This window comes from Struthio camelus, chromosome W (assembly GCF_040807025.1).
Source record: "Struthio camelus isolate bStrCam1 chromosome W, bStrCam1.hap1, whole genome shotgun sequence".
Classification (NCBI taxonomy): Eukaryota; Metazoa; Chordata; class Aves; order Struthioniformes; family Struthionidae; genus Struthio; species Struthio camelus.
The window spans coordinates 33,253,358-33,269,111 of NC_090981.1; the positions used below are offsets into that span (position 1 = coordinate 33,253,358).

Below are 15,754 nucleotides of genomic sequence, written 5' to 3' on the forward strand. Positions count from 1 at the left end.
ATTAAAGCAATTTATTATTAGTTTCCGAAACACACATTTAGTTTTTTTGCCCTATGCCAAAACTTTCTGAAAAAGCATGACTGTTACTAACAGTAGTCCTGATTAATCAGATCTACCTAGTCATTGTGGGAAAAATTCAGTAGCGTTCACAGGATCACTCACCCTGTGTTTACATAAAAAAAAAAACTGCAACTTCTTCACATTCCTCTTATTGAGGAGATTCTTCCCTGCTGCTACCTTATTTTGTGACCAATCAACACTGAAGTGCCTGAGGCACTCCTTTAGAAGGCTGTATTCCCAAGTTCAGTGCATGAATCTAAATATTTCAGTAGCTGTTAAACAAGGAAAAAGGTATTACCAAGAAGAGAATGCTATTTCAGAACAGTACCGAAAGAAAATACGTAAAGACCACAAAGGGCAACCTAGGGGAAATAAATGCCTCAAAGCTCTGGAAGAACTAATACAAAAAATTAAAATGAAAAAAGATGCTTAAATACTTTCAAGTTCTTTTCTTTCTAAAACACCACCCAATAAGAATTATGTAGGATTCCTTAAGTTTTCCCCACGGACAACTGATTCATAGCGCAGTCAGCAAGCAAATAATCCCTGTTACTGTTTTCACGCACAGTGAATAGAGACAGCTCTCTGGGACACAGGAAGTCACTTTCAAAAAGGGCAGAAGGGCATTGGCACAGACTCTTGAGGATCACAGGCAAAACAAACCAACCAACCAACCAACACCAAATAAACCACACACACCACCCAACACTTAATATATTGTGGAATCCACCCAAACACCTAGCCAAAACCTCGTGCTTTTCTGTGGGTCAGGCAAGCAGTAATACTTCTGTTCTTGTTTTTTCCCTCCCACCCAGAGGGAAGGCAGGAAAAAAAAAATCCCAAACAAAAAAAGTTCTATTTAGTCAGAGCTTAAAAGCTAATTACTCATCCTAAGGGATTCCTGCCCCTGAAGCCCACAGAAAACCTCCGTACAGTAACGCACCGCATGGACCTCATGGCTTGAATTTGAAAAGTTATAATTGTCATCTAAGTTCAAATCTCCATGTGCACACGTCATTAATTCATTTAGGGAAAAAAAATCCTAAAAACTAAAGAAACTAAAAACTGTTAATTTATGAAATCTGTTGCTCTTTAAGAGATACTACACTCTTCGTTATTTACAAATAGTGCAAGTGTGAAAAAAACTGCATATTTTCAGACACGTTGCTGCCAAGTTGTATGTTGTTGGAGCAGTAATTAAGGTCACCCTCTATCATCATCTCGATATTACACTACACTAATGTGTTTCTTCTAACGGCAAAACATGAACCAGTTGTGTTTCCTAGCAGATGGCCTTATTTCAAGTCTCACAGCACTTTTAAACGTGAATTAAATAGTGTATATATAATATTATGCAATCGTAATACAGGTATCATATTTGCCATTTCTGAGGCTGTTTCAGTTTTGAAAAGAACTGATACGTTCATTGCTAGCAAGGGAAAGCTACTCCAAATTATTTATCACAAATGAAAGTTAGGAAATAACCATATAAGCTTGTAACACAGATCTAGCAAAGAAAAATCATTAACTCCAACTTCAGTAGTAATGCGCCAAATGTGGCTTTAGCCAGCTCTTTGAGCTAGTAAAATGTTTTTGGCTTCCTGGTTCTACTGGCATCTACTTCCTGGTTTATGACCATTATTTCTATCATATTGATTTAGTTCTTCCTAATACACTGCAAAAGACTTCCTGCACTGTTATGCTTTCAGCTGTCTCTAGTTTATTTTTTTTTATATATGTACACACATCCATGTACACACATACATATACATATATATTATAAAAAAAATGCATCCACATTAACGTTAGCTGTTTTTAAAAAAAAAAAAAAAGAGAGAGGAAAAACTAGTCTTGTTTTTCCTAACAATGTTGTTTAACTGTTGCCTGTGTCAGGAAGCATTAGTTAGTCACGCTAACATTTTGACTAGAGTTCTCTTTCTTTTCTATTAAGTCTTCTCATATGCGCCATCATTTCAAATTCTTTCCGAGTAAGAAAATACAATTCAACACCACACAGAGAAATCGAGAAAGAGAGCACACAATGCAATTCATGCAACTTAAAAATCACCACCCAGCCACAGTAATAAAACACATTTATAACCCTCAGCTCAGAAATAAGAGAACAACCGGCTGACAGAATTCCAGGTAAATCAGAGGTCCCCAGTCAAAACCATTTTGCCCCCATCTCATCTACCACCTAGGAGCTGGGACACAGGCATGTCAGAGGGAATGAAAGTCTTAGTAATAAGAATCAAGCAGAGCAGAATACATATAAGAAAAACCTTGCAAAATATGGGAACCTAGCGCTCCAGAAGTTGCAGGGCACCTTAGAAAATCTCATCTGCCAACAAATCGCAGTCCCAGGCACTGTTAGCTGTACATGCAAAAAGATGCACTGAGACGTCCCAAAGGCACTCACGTTCAACTAAGTGGCTGAAGCCCCCAGTACATTTCCAAAGGTACAACTAAAGGTTCAGTGGCTGTAGCATCACCCGAGCTATGCTGAAACACCTCTCTTTAGGCCAACAGGATCCAACAAATCAACCTTTCCTTTACAAAGGGCTCCCGAAAGACTGCCAGGTTTCCCAGCCTTGTGGCTCTTCTATCACGGCTTCGCTTGGGTGCATGGGGTGCCCCCCCCCCCCTTCCACTTGCAGGAGGAAAATCATGAACTGCCAGAACCTTCTAAGAATTACGTTGTTTTCCTCAGACAGGAACATGTGATCAAAATTAGAGCTGTGCTCGAGATAGCATAGGCTCACTAACAGCGCATGCCAACTTTTCCATTATAAATAGGACCAAAGCACGGCTGTAAATATTTGCTCTGGGAGGAAGCATTTATGGAAACATTAAGTGCCCTGTTCTGAATCTTCAGGCTGCACGTGGTTTTCAATTCCTATGGAGACAAGCAAGAGACACAGGGATCTTTCAGAACTGGCCACTAGAGAGTGAGCTTGAAAAGTTTCAAAAAATTTAGGGATTTTACTAACAACACTAGCCTACACAACCTTCCATACACTCTCACAAGTATTTTAGATGCCTGCACAGGGATTAACGCCTGCAGCCATGAACTTCAACAGCAGCTCATATAATGGCAGAAATGATTAGTTCAGTTATGGTATAATGTTAACATTCAAATAACAAAGCAGATACGTAAGTACCTCCCGAAAAAATGATAATAGTATATAGGACCTACAAGAACCTGATACCAGAAGGGCAGACTGTCTGCAAACGACCCTCCTGGTCTGAGCAGATCTAACGAAGTCTCCTAAAAACCAGTTCAGTATGGGTCTCTCTGGCGCTGGGAAGAACGACCATGTCTATGCAGCAGTTATGCCAAGACATTTTTCAAAGGCTAAATGAAACGTGCAGCTAATTCCCACAGGTCTGTACCTAATATATATCCCCTGTCACGTTTCCTGGGGGCCTAATGGCAATACTCTGCAACAGTATGTCAGAAGTTCAGATTTGTTCTGTGATCCTTTTATCACCAAAAATGAATAAATAAATAAATAAAATGGAACAAACCATCTACAGTAACAAACACCACAGCTTGTAATACTGAAAGATTTTTAGGAAGTAACCAGGAAAAAGGAGAAAACTGAGGCACACGCATACACTTTTTTCTGCCTTACGGGCATCACGTACCTTCTGACCTAATGCAAAATCTACCCATCACTAAAAATGGCAAGGGGGAAACATGATCATAGTGTTCTGCAAAAGGGCTCATTAGTACAGTACTAAGATACAAAATTTCAACTGCATCAAACAAACCAAACATGCAGCAGAGCGAGTCAGTTCGCACAGAAAAGCTAGCACCGCATTTTTGATGTATGCTTGGCAACTGTTTTCTCACTGTAACCCAACGTGGTACAGTATAACATCATACATGAGTGAAGTAACAGTAAGGGATGAGGGAATGCACGCACTGCAGTGTTACACACATGTAACGCTCTGAATTAAAGCCAAGGTGTAATATAAATATCAATAGTGTCCTAATTCTTGAAAAAACAAAAGGAGGACCACACCGTCAAACAGACATACAAGTGACCACCTTACTATTCCTATAAGATCAAATCTGAGTTCCATGACTTGTGAAATCCAATCTCAAATTTCACATGCCACTACCCTTCATAACCTTCATGCCATTAACCTTCATAAATAGCATTACCAGTTCTTTCTTTTAGCCATGCTTAGCTCAAATGCAACTGGTAACCAACAAGGACAATCTAATATAGACCTCCCATGCACACAGTGTTATGCTTCTAATTTGATTTTCTCTTAAATATGCAGAGCTGGCAAGGCCCACAAAGGGGGTACTGAATCAATACCCAGAACATATTTTCCTCCCTTGAGAAGCTTTTACATATGGTAGTATGCAGCTACACAGAAGCCATGGCTTCAGAGCCTGACATGAGAAGGGAGTACCAAGTACACTGCTAAGACGTATAGCTATCTCTGTGCAATAGTCAGTCTTTGTTTACATCCAAAGGCTCTGTTTTGAAGTAAGTTTCACCCTTCAGAATAAAGTTTAGGCAGGATCTTTATTCACTCATATAGCCAGCGCGTAGGCGCAACAGCCCAGGAGAGGTATAAGAGGGAAACCACAAATAATTCCATTTAGAACTAAAAGCTTCCACACTTGCATGTATTTTAAATTTGCTAAATTTTATTTTTAGATCCTTCTCGTGAGAAAGACATTCCTGGGGGGGGGGGGGGGGGGGGGAAGTTAGGCTGTGACAGAACAGATGTCACTGCTTGCTTCCTTAGATTAATGAATTCAGAAGGCAGGGAAGAATAACCCAATGGAAGAAAACATATCTGAGCGGTGTTAGGAAACATGACATAATGCCACAAAAGTTTGCGTATCATCTCCATGTGCCTTGCTGGCTTTTTAGAGACAGAACAGAAGCAAAAAGGAAGCTAACACAAATTCCCTACTTCCCATGAGTACAGAGTACGTATATACAAGAGTACGTGCGTATATTTTTATAATTAAAACACATACCTAAATACAATGCATACATGCTTTAATAGGATCAAAGTAATCATTTAAAAGAGAAAGAGATTAACAAAGTTACTTGTGCCTCTCATTGATAAGGAGCCTAAAATAGCATCTGCCAGTTCTCTTCGGAGTCCATAAGCATCAGAGACAGAAAACGGTACCCATTCACTCAGAGAGAACAAGCCCTCGGAGCCTCAAATAAAATTATAACCTCACTGAAGTACAGTGGGAGTTTTTCTGCTATGGCTAAGAATTCACTCCTTCATCCATACACGTAAGGATATTTCTGTTTTGGGGCAGTGGTAAAAACCCCAGACAACCTTTGTTGCTTTTTGCAGTGTCATTACTGACATGCAAAAACATACACGCTGTCCTTCTATACTCCAGCACCTTTTAACTGTAAGCTTTTATCAAAAGGCGTGCACCAGCTTAAAAGAAGTCTGTCCAAGATTCAACGTACTGACAGTGCCGTATTGATAAATGCCACTTTGCATGGGACTGATATCAAATAAAGCTACAAGAATAACCAAACTGGAAGAGTTTTGCAAGAATCTGTCTAGTGAAACGCATTATCACAGCTTCTTGAATTAGGCAAGAAGGGAAGGAGGCGTGGGGAGGAAGGGCTCCAAATACGTAAGTGCTTGTTCAGGAAAAAAAAAAGTTGTTAATAATTTTTATACTATCCCAACTTGAATATGCACTGTTTTTCCTGTAAAGAAGGACAAATGCTGCTTTCCAAACCAAAATAAGCAAAGGAACATAACTTCCAAGCCATACCAGGTCTCTACTCTACTCCCTCTACTTCTCCCTGTACTGCAAGGGCTGCTTTTGCTGGGTTTTGTTTATTCCACCTATGAATGATCAAATATTTCAACAGCAAGCTCCTGCACATTCCTTAGAGCAAAATTTTGCCACAGGACCATATCTTGGAAATTAGAACAATACAAGATTACGTATTTTCAGACCCTCTCTTATCTTAAGTTGCCAGAAGAAACAGCAGATAAGAGTGCAATATGATTTGTTCAAATGGCTGTTTATTATTCTTGGGCGCTTCTCAAAGGTTTTCCTCAAAGTCTCTTCCTGATTTTTAATGAAAGCGCAAATGCACTGCACTTTCTTTGGCAGGACTTCAGGCTGCAGAACCACATGGATCAATTACATTTCCACATCTACCAGTACCGTTTCCCGTATGTAGCCAGGTTACATTGGTATGACATTTTAAATTACTGTTTTTACATCATCAGCAAAAAGAAAATGTCATGGAAAGGGAAAAGAGAGTGGCTTATCAGTTATCGAACACTTCAACTATTCAAATGCAAAAAACATTACGGTACTTATTCCATAAATATTTCCCTGGAGGTCATAGAGATGAGTGAAGAATAAGGCTACCCACTACAAGCTCAGCCTGGACTTTTTATACCCAATGTAGGTTTATCACATAACTTCACACCTCGTAAAATATTTTCAGGTTTTCACACAAGCGGGAGTTAGTTTTCCACAGGAAAGGGGGTGCGAAGGGAGGGAAAGAGGACGTTGTTTTAAATGATCCTTCACTCTTTAGACACTGCTGAGAGACAAAACCTCCCAAAAGTCCCAACGACCTTAAGCCCGTATTCCATCCTCAATCACTGGGGCAACAAAACATAAGCAAACAGTGAGAAAGAGAGTACTGAATGTTAATTTTAGAAGATGGGGTTTTTTGTTTTCCCACTTCCAATATGGTTAATGGTATATTTTTACAATTAAAATGATATAAAAATTCTTGTTTAAGATGCCTTATGGTTATTAGGGGTCTTATGAAAAGGCACCGAGTTTGAGAGACTCGCAAGAAGTTGCATCTCAAATTTCTTGAGCTACTGAAAGTCCCACACTCGGGATTGTTGACCATCTTCTTGATTGTCGCTGTATAACCATGGCTGATGAACACCAGGCCCATGATTTGTCACAGTTCAAGTTGCAACAGATTTCGCTTCCAAAGTCAGTCTTTCTGGGGAAAATTTTTAGAGGACTTTTAAGTCATCAAACAGATCAGAGGCTTATGAGACTGCATTCAACCTAGTGCTTGCTTACCCTTTTTTTGCACAATAAATTCTATTCATTATATCTTTTCATCTTTAAATAGTTTCTAAAGGACAACCTGATGTGCCCTCCAGATTACTACTCTTAATATGTACCGCATAAAAACACCTACAGGTTACAAGCAAGCGGTGCGTGTTCACCGCTTCATAACTGGTTTTTCAGCTTGCGGAAGCGACAACGTCTGAAGATTATTATCTAGGAGGCACAGTACACTGTCTTGACAGAGCAACAGTATAGCTCCCCAAATACCTGTCAGTCTCATTTTATGATGAGAGAACGCACTTTGATAGAGAAAGTAGCGGCAGTGCACCTGCACGGTACCTCCAAGAAATGGAGGTACTGAAAGACTTACACAGCCACGATGCATCACGTCAGCTTGAAGTCAGCTTCCTTGTAACAGCCACCCTTGGGGGGGGGGGGGGACTGGGAGGGGATAGAGCGTAGGCGTTGGGGGGACACAGCCCAAACATCAGCGACTTTTCAGGAAGTGCCCTGGGGCCCCTGGATCATCTCTTCCGCTCAGTGGCGCCGCGGAGAAAGCAGGTGGGAAAGCTGCAGATTGCAGAGTGCCAGACCCATCTACACAGCAGACGAACATGCCCTCCAGGGTTTGTGACAGGTTTCCACAGAAATACCAGCCAGGTCACTCCAGAGCCAGCCTCCAGGGAGCTCCCATCAACAAGCTGCGCACACAAGCAGCTATTTTGATCTTGTGAGCACTCTGCATTGCTTTGCCCAGCAACATACGTATCCTTGGCTGCATCGCTGTTATTCGATTTATACCCATTTCAGTACACACATACTGCTACCAAGAAAAGGGGGAGGGGAGAGTAAGCAAACGAGAGTAAAAGATACAACAGGAGAAAAAAAAAGACAACCCTCTGAACTCGTCTCAGTTCCTCTCTAGACAAAGCATTATATTTGTTTTTAAACCACCAATCCAATTTTTATTTAGAAGAGAAGAATTTCTGCAGCTCATAGCTCTGCTAATGATACTTCCCTTGCTAATAAAGCACTTCTATCCTGATCCACACGAGTTCTTCTGTCTTCATCGATCTTAATCCCACAATCATTATGTTTGAAGGTGAAAAGGTAGCACGACTTTGCCTACTCTTCCTCTGAAAAGTACCTAAGTTGGACAAAGACAAGATTTAGAATCTGCATACTTTTTCTTTTAGATAGTCCACATCCATGGCTGTTACTGCTTTATGTACACACAGGAAGGGGGGAAAAAAATCCCAAAGAACTTAAGTACAAAGGATACTGTCCCTCCCATATTTTAACATCTACTGTAGCCTCTTCTTCTATCCCAGGCACCGTCCCTCAGCACAGCACTACCCTGAACTTTTGCCAAATTAATCAAAAGAGTTGCCAACAAGTCAATCGCTGTGATAGAGCTCGCTAGCCCAATCGGCATACGTAATGCAGGACAAAAACCGTGCTCCTTCCACTGCAATGCAGACCACCATCACAGTAGCATCACAGGGTTTTTCAATTCAGGGAAAGAAGTGTTTCATTTAACTTTCATCCCCCGTAAGATAAGTGGGCAGTCTGAATTTTCTTTTTTTCTTTCAAGCATGGAGCTTGAAAGGCCATTAACACACTTAAAGGCCATTAACCGTGCTCCTTTATAACCACATTAGATAGATATGAGGGAAAGTTTAATCCGTTTCCTTGGGTTTTTGTTTTTTATATGTTCATAGCTTTTTTTCAGGCTTGCATGTTTTAAATACTATTAATAGTTCTCACTTTCTTCTCGTTTATATTTTTAAATAGCTGAAGTGCATGTTTTGTGAGGACTTCTTCCTTAACTATTTTCCAGTTCTTTGGAGAACAGTATTTTACAGATGCAGAGTATTTTACTCTGCTTAAGAGTACTCACTTGTGCCAAGGGACACCAAGGCATTATTGTCAGTTATAAGCACAAATTTGGATAACTAACAAAACTGACAGCTAATACAGTCTATACTCACAGTTCCATCTTTTGAAAGACTGCTCTATATGTCTTTCTCTCACCTGCCAGGGTTTACAGCAGGAGGTAATGAGACTTCAAAAGCAATCTGGAGCTTTTTGGACTCCCATATATACAAGTCTAGCCATTTCTGAAAAGATTGGTTTACATGCATGAAAAACAGTCACAAATGATTCCACTGATGTATTAAAAACAATTTTTTTCCTCATTATTAGTGCAGAAGCAACTGTTTTCAAGTGCCAGATTCTACGCAAAAAAAAAAAAAAAAAAGGCTTAAATGAAGAGCAATGTTAGACCCCAAAGCTCTCAGTAAGTTGGGTCCATTCTTAATTTCAAGCACAAGTGGTTCCCCAGAAGTGTCAAAGGGCTGCGAGGGAAGTACTGTTACTATGTAACCCAAATGTTTTCAGAATCAATGCCTTCACTGTCAAACAGTGATTACAGCTCAAGGACAGCTCTTCACACTCAACTACTCTTACTGAAGAAGAGCAAAACATTCTCCCAAACAGTGCAAGTTTCAGAAAAACAAACAAATAAAAACAAGCCACAACAACAAAAAATTATTTCCGTATGAACGACGACGAAAAAAACCACTGGATCAATTTTCAGTGGCAGCAGGATTCTCCTCTCAGCCTTCACTGGCTGTCGTAAAGATGACCATTGCTGCAGCACATTACTACATACCTCGAGTAATGCAACAGAAGAACTGGGCACTGAGATCTTATTTGAACCTCTTTAGCAAGATAACACTCAGGATGAAATAAACAGCTGTACCTGAGGGAGGCAAACAGAGCAGCACCCAACACATCCTATTACCCCCACATTCCCCTCTCATTGACCAACTGCCTGAGTTTTCTGGAGCTGTTCCTCCCCCTCCTCTCAGTTTCTTTCGAGAGCCTCCATCTGTTCTCTCCCTTTCTTCCTGGCTACAGGGTATATAATCTTTTTGCGATTCTTACAATTTAAGCTCAACATACTTAAAGGCAAAAAAAAAAATTCAACACACAGCTACTAGCATGCACATATATACTCTTTAAAACACTCACAGATGCGTAAAGCCCCGCTCATACAAGCGTGTTACATGTTGCATTATGCGGATGTATTTTAAAACTTAGTTTTTATTTTAAAATACTGCTGGACAGACATCTACGCAGTAGCTGCCACGCTAAAGAATTTCTCTGATGGCTAAAGAAACAATATTGCCCTCACTCATGAAGAAATTTGACTGGTTTCGCTCTTCTGGAGGCTTTTTGCTTCCATATTTAATAAAAAAAATTTCTCTAGCAGAGCTGGAAATTCACTTGAGGCTGAGCTTCTTTCACTTGAAACCACTGGAGGAGGAGGAGGAGGAAGGGGAAGATTTGAATTCAATTCTGGGAACCTAAAGCTGAATTAATCAACTAGTGAAACCAGAGTTAGGCGTTAAATAAAGCTAAATTCGGCTTCTTTGTCGTTAACTATTATGGCAGCGCTCATTAAGTACGAAAAATAAAGTCTATCTGATTAGCTAAACAAACACCAGTGGTTTTATCCTAGTTTTCAGTCCTTTCTAACATTCTTTATGGCTGTCATTACAGTCTTTATCTAGCACAAGTAAATGCAGCCTCACAGATGTCAGTCATGGTTGCTGGAATATGCACCACCTTGCCAAGCATGACATGGGGAGATCTGAAATATCTTTATAGATGACAAATACTGAGGTCAATATAAGCTTTCAACACTTTTGACTCATGAGACAGCTTGGAGATATTCAGTGACTTCACTCATTCTGCATGTGGAATACCATCCCCTCAATGGAAAAAAACAAAAATCTCAGAAACAAGCAAAAAAAGCCATAGCCAATGCTTATGCCCTCAATTCCACAAACTGTTTTAGCAGGGCAAGTGATTTTCAATCTCTTGTCAACTCACAACGTTGTTCTTACCAAAATAAAACGTCAAACAGATTAAGTTCGCTCTCTCTTCACTTATCCATCTTCTTCCTTCATTCTTCTGATCATCAAATGGCTTTTCTCTTTATAACAGGTGCTGAAGTACTCTGCTCCAGCTATGTTTCTAATACTATACATCCAGATCCAAGCTTGTAACGTAAAATGCCAGCAGAAAAAAGCAAGGAAGTCTTTGTGCGTATACAGAGATGGAGCGAGAGATGGAGACGGAGAGAGATGATGCCCCCCCCAAAAGCTACACAGACTACCGCTCAACTACCACGTCCATTTCTGAGCATCCGTTGCCAGACAGAATTCACAGAAAGGCAATAAAAACAAGTAAATATCCAACACATGGAGAAATTCGGGGGACAGGGGAGAAAGAAGAAAGAGCTCTGCATAGCTTAGCTGATCCAGGAACACAAACTACAGATGCTACAACATGGCTTTCTGATAAAATATTGTTTAACATACCAAATATATTCAAAAACAAACGGATGCAATCAAATTTTTCCCGTCAGTAGTATTTACTTGACTACAGAAGAAACGCTGGGATACTTAGAAACTGGAAAAACGACACTGAGAATAAAAATCTAGGAGGTCTGTTCTATCAGCCTACCAATAGATTACTTTGCCTTTTTGGACTGAGTAACACAGTTCAAAACAAACAGCAGCCTTCTGCTTCACAACAGAACAGCGCACAATACTGACAGTAAGGGTAAGTGTCTCTCCCTAGTAGACTTTGATTATGCACACAGAATATACCCCTGCAACCCATTTACATACCTAACACTACTAGTGCACAGGAAAAAAAAATGTTTGTGAAGTGACAGGAATTAGCTGAAATGAAATAATTATGCAAGTGACATTTTTTCAGGTTATTTCACCACCTAGATTGTCTATCTTCTATAAAAACAATATGTCTTCCCAGGAGATCCTTTTCATTTTGCTCATCAGTTTATTTATTATTTAGATTTCATTCTAAAGTTTCCATTTGCTGGGTTTAAAAAAAAAAAAAAGATAAAAAATGATTCCAAAAAGTGAATAAATGGATCATTCTTAGCATTTCAGCTGATCATCACAACAACCTATCCTTTCTATATATACTTGCTTGTGCAAGTCACCTATCTTAAGTGAGAAACACTGCAACAGCTCACTTTCTTCTTTTTTCCCCCCTCTCATCTCAAACAGGAAACTAAACAGAGTTTAATGCTTAATATATTCAACAGGAAGTGGTGAAATTACCCGTCTGAAACGCATGTAATCTGAAAGTAAAAACAAAAGCCTTTGGAAGTATTTCCAAACACCATCAAAAAGAGAGATGCCTCAAATTACATGACATACCCCCTTTAGTCCTTTTTTTTTTTTTTCCCCTGAAGTAGAACAGTTTGGGTAACAAATTATTGGTCAGGATTAATAAATTCTGTCCTTTAATTTGCAGTCCCCAAATAACAGAGGAATTTGAGGTCATACAGCTTAGAAAAAAAAGTGCACTTGCAACAATAAATAAGTCTTTCATGTACTTTCAATTACACTTTGATTACATATGCTTCTGAAAAGGACTCAAATTAAAAGGTCACGTAACACAGAGGATTTTCACCAAAAATAAACATTTTCTCAGGAACTATTTCTAAATGTATTAACTCAATTATTCCAGGTCTTAGGGAAAGGGAAAACAGAAGTCTTAAATATTTATGCTGAGGGGTTGAGGAGGGGGGAAGGCTGACTTTTGAGATGAATTAAGACCATGTTTTTGTTTTTCATTTAAAAAATACGACTTGATTAAAAAAAAAAAGTGACCTTCCCTTCCCACTTCAGCGCACATTTGCTGCCTCAAAAAACTATTTTAAGGTAAATACCCATATAAACATCGATTTGCATGCAGCCCTACATCTGGAAAGTAAAGGAAGAAATTGTCTTCTTGTCATCCAACTAAAACGCTTTCTGAAAGCCCCAGGATCCAATTAGTACTCTCTTTTGAAGGGTAAAAGCCCCACAGAGCTCAGAGAGCTATAAGCATACTATTCTAAGTCCTCTACGACCATCATCTTTTCCTCTAAATTTATACAGCATGCTGCACGGTAAAGTTATACAGATTCACAAACAGAACTCAACTACCATGTAATAGAGAAACCTTTTAGGAACCGTTAAGCATAGTTTATTCAAAAACGTGATGCTTGCAAAAGCTTCCAGCTCCTCAGCCCTAGAAACAAATACGCTGTTCAAGAAGCCAATGCTGTAAGACTCCTCTTCACTTCAGACTTGAACAGTCGCTATTGTGCACTAGCGCACATCAAGATCATCGATATAACGATCAACATCATCAACATCTCTGCTCGTGTTGGCAAATTCTCTTTAGTCTCCCTTTCAGCAGGGCCAGCTTTCTGCAAGAAATCTACAGACCAACTTCAACTCCGAGTTTTCCTCCAAACAGCCTCACCATCACCACTGTACCAGTGGCTTCAGGGAATGGCTCTATGCACGAACATGGCTTCTCAGAAGCAGCACAGATTACTTTTAAACTGAATTCCCAGGCCCACCGCACCGCTTCTTCCAGTTTCACAGACCAAGAGCAGAAATCCATTTTGCGCTGACTTGCACAACACAGTAACAGTATTATGTCAAACATACTTTTAGAGTGATACATGATGGCTATCTCCCTCAACTTAAAGGAAACAGACTTAGTGATTAACTTTTTTTAAAAAAAAAAAGTCTTCTCTCCCAAAATCGTTACTACAGTTAAAGACAAAGTCCCTTTATCATCATGTACAAAAACGTAGACTACAACTCCGCAATGGTAATAAGCTGCAGCAGAAAGATCTTCCAATAAGGCTATGATGTAACAAGAATATAAAACATCACCTGCTTGTTCTAGCTGCAGTTATAACACGAGAAACTACCCCTGCCCTAAAAGGGTCATTTAATAAAATAAAAAAAATAATAAAAAGCCCATCTTGCTAGTTAAACCAGCAAAATCCATCCAGAGTTCAGGCTGCTATCCTTCGCATCGTGAACTACGTAGTCTATACGGCACAGGGAATTTTTAGTATATTTGAGAACAGGGAAGCACAAGGCAATGACTGCAAAATTTCTCAAGAGAAACAGAAAATTTAGTTTTTGCTATATGGGTTTTTTCCGAATTTGGCAGAGTTTTGTACTCTGGATGACAAATCACTGAGAAATTCAAATACAATGCAGTAAACTCAAGCTGGTGCTTCAGCTATGGTTATTAAGTGTGCCTGTAATTTAAAACACCCAATCCTCCCCATAATAGAAGTGCTGCATTTTCAACAGGAAGGAAGATGTTTTACCCAGTGTCTTGTCCAAATTCCATATTTGGCTATTGTCCTCTGCCTAACCAAACATCCTTTGGTTTCAATTTGATCTGAGAACTTCATTTCCTCTTCTGTCCTAGACTGGTAGAAGGTATTATCACTGCAGAGGCAGCAGGGACTTCACCCTCAGACACGGCTTCATTTTTAGTCACATATACAGGGCGCACATACACTTCTGTATCAGAGAGCTTCCAAAAATGCACCTGCATGCTTATCCCAAAGCTACAACCAAATTATTTTAAGCACTTCTGGCAATGCATGGGCAATTCTGGAAGCTTTCTTACTTACATGGGAGAAAGTAAGCATCCTAAATCTTCCTTTATTTTCTGTATTTCTCAATTCTCTTGCTGGGATGAGGTGCTGTTCAGAACGCCTCAGCCAGTACACGTACATAAACAGAGGATCTGATTCCTCCCTCCCTGTCAGAAAGTCATGATGGTTTCCACACTCTTGAGGCAAATAAGACTCTCTTTCGCAGAGCAGCAAAGAGTAAGAGTGCTGCTTGCTTTAGAACTCCTAAAGTCCCTTATCCGCCTCCCTGAGATTAAGGCCGGGCAATAAAAAGCGCAACAGCACTGAAGCGGCGAGGGAGCCTGCTCTCCCCTTCCTAACTAAAAACACGCGTGCCTGATGCGGCAGATATCCCAAACAAAACCAAATTTAGGGTAATTTTTTGGTTTAACAGCTATCAGGGGGAGGGTGGGAAGAGGCCTCCCCCGTTCCTCCAGCAATGAGCGCTCGCCAAGAGCCCCGTCCGGGTCCCGCCGCCGGCCTCCCCCACCCCGGCCTCAGGCTGCCTGCGCCGCCGCCGCCCGGGGAGGCTCCGCTCCTCCGCTCCCCCCTCCGCGGGGCGAGCCGCGGCCGGGAGCGCCCGGCGCCGCCGCCGCCGCACTCACCGCTGGGGAACGGCTCCATTTTCCTGCCGGAGCCCTCCCGCAGCCCGCGAGAGCGAAACCCGGGCGAGAGGGAAGGAGAAGACGCGCGGAGGAGCCGCCGCTGCTCTTCACTCCTCCTCCTCGCGCCGCCGCATGCTCCGGGGCGGGCGCTCCTCCGGCTCCTCCGGCTCCCCCGGCCGCTGCGGCGCCTCACGCCGCCGTGGCTGCCCGCCGGCCCGAGACCGCCCCTCGGCCGGCGGGGGAAGGGGCAGGCTCGGCCCGCGGCGCCCGGTTCCCGCCCGCCGCCCCGCGCCCCTGCTCAGCCGCTTCGCCGCGGCAGCGAGCCCCCGCCGACCATTTTCTGCCGGGGCCTCTGCTCCGGCCTCCCGCCTGCCTGCCTGCCTCCCTCCGGCCCGGCCCGGCCCGCCCCTCCCCTCGCGGCCGCGCCGCCGCCGCCGCCTCCTCCCGCAGCGCCGTGCGGGGGTCGCCGCGCCCCGGGCC

General features: G+C 41.6%; 1 protein-coding gene across 2 annotated transcripts in view; it reads right to left on the minus strand.

Annotated features, from left to right (window-relative positions):
• Nucleotides 1-15,513, minus strand: part of LOC104150448 (leucyl and cystinyl aminopeptidase) — a 60,669-nt gene extending 45,156 nt beyond the window's left edge. For both annotated transcript variants that reach the window (XM_068926069.1, XM_068926070.1), the window contains exon 1: nt 15,275-15,513. In XM_068926069.1, coding sequence (XP_068782170.1) covers nt 15,275-15,293 — 19 coding nt within the window. In that variant the 5' untranslated portion in view covers nt 15,294-15,513. The remainder of the gene's footprint in view (nt 1-15,274) is intronic.
• Nucleotides 15,514-15,754: the final 241 nt, after the last annotated feature.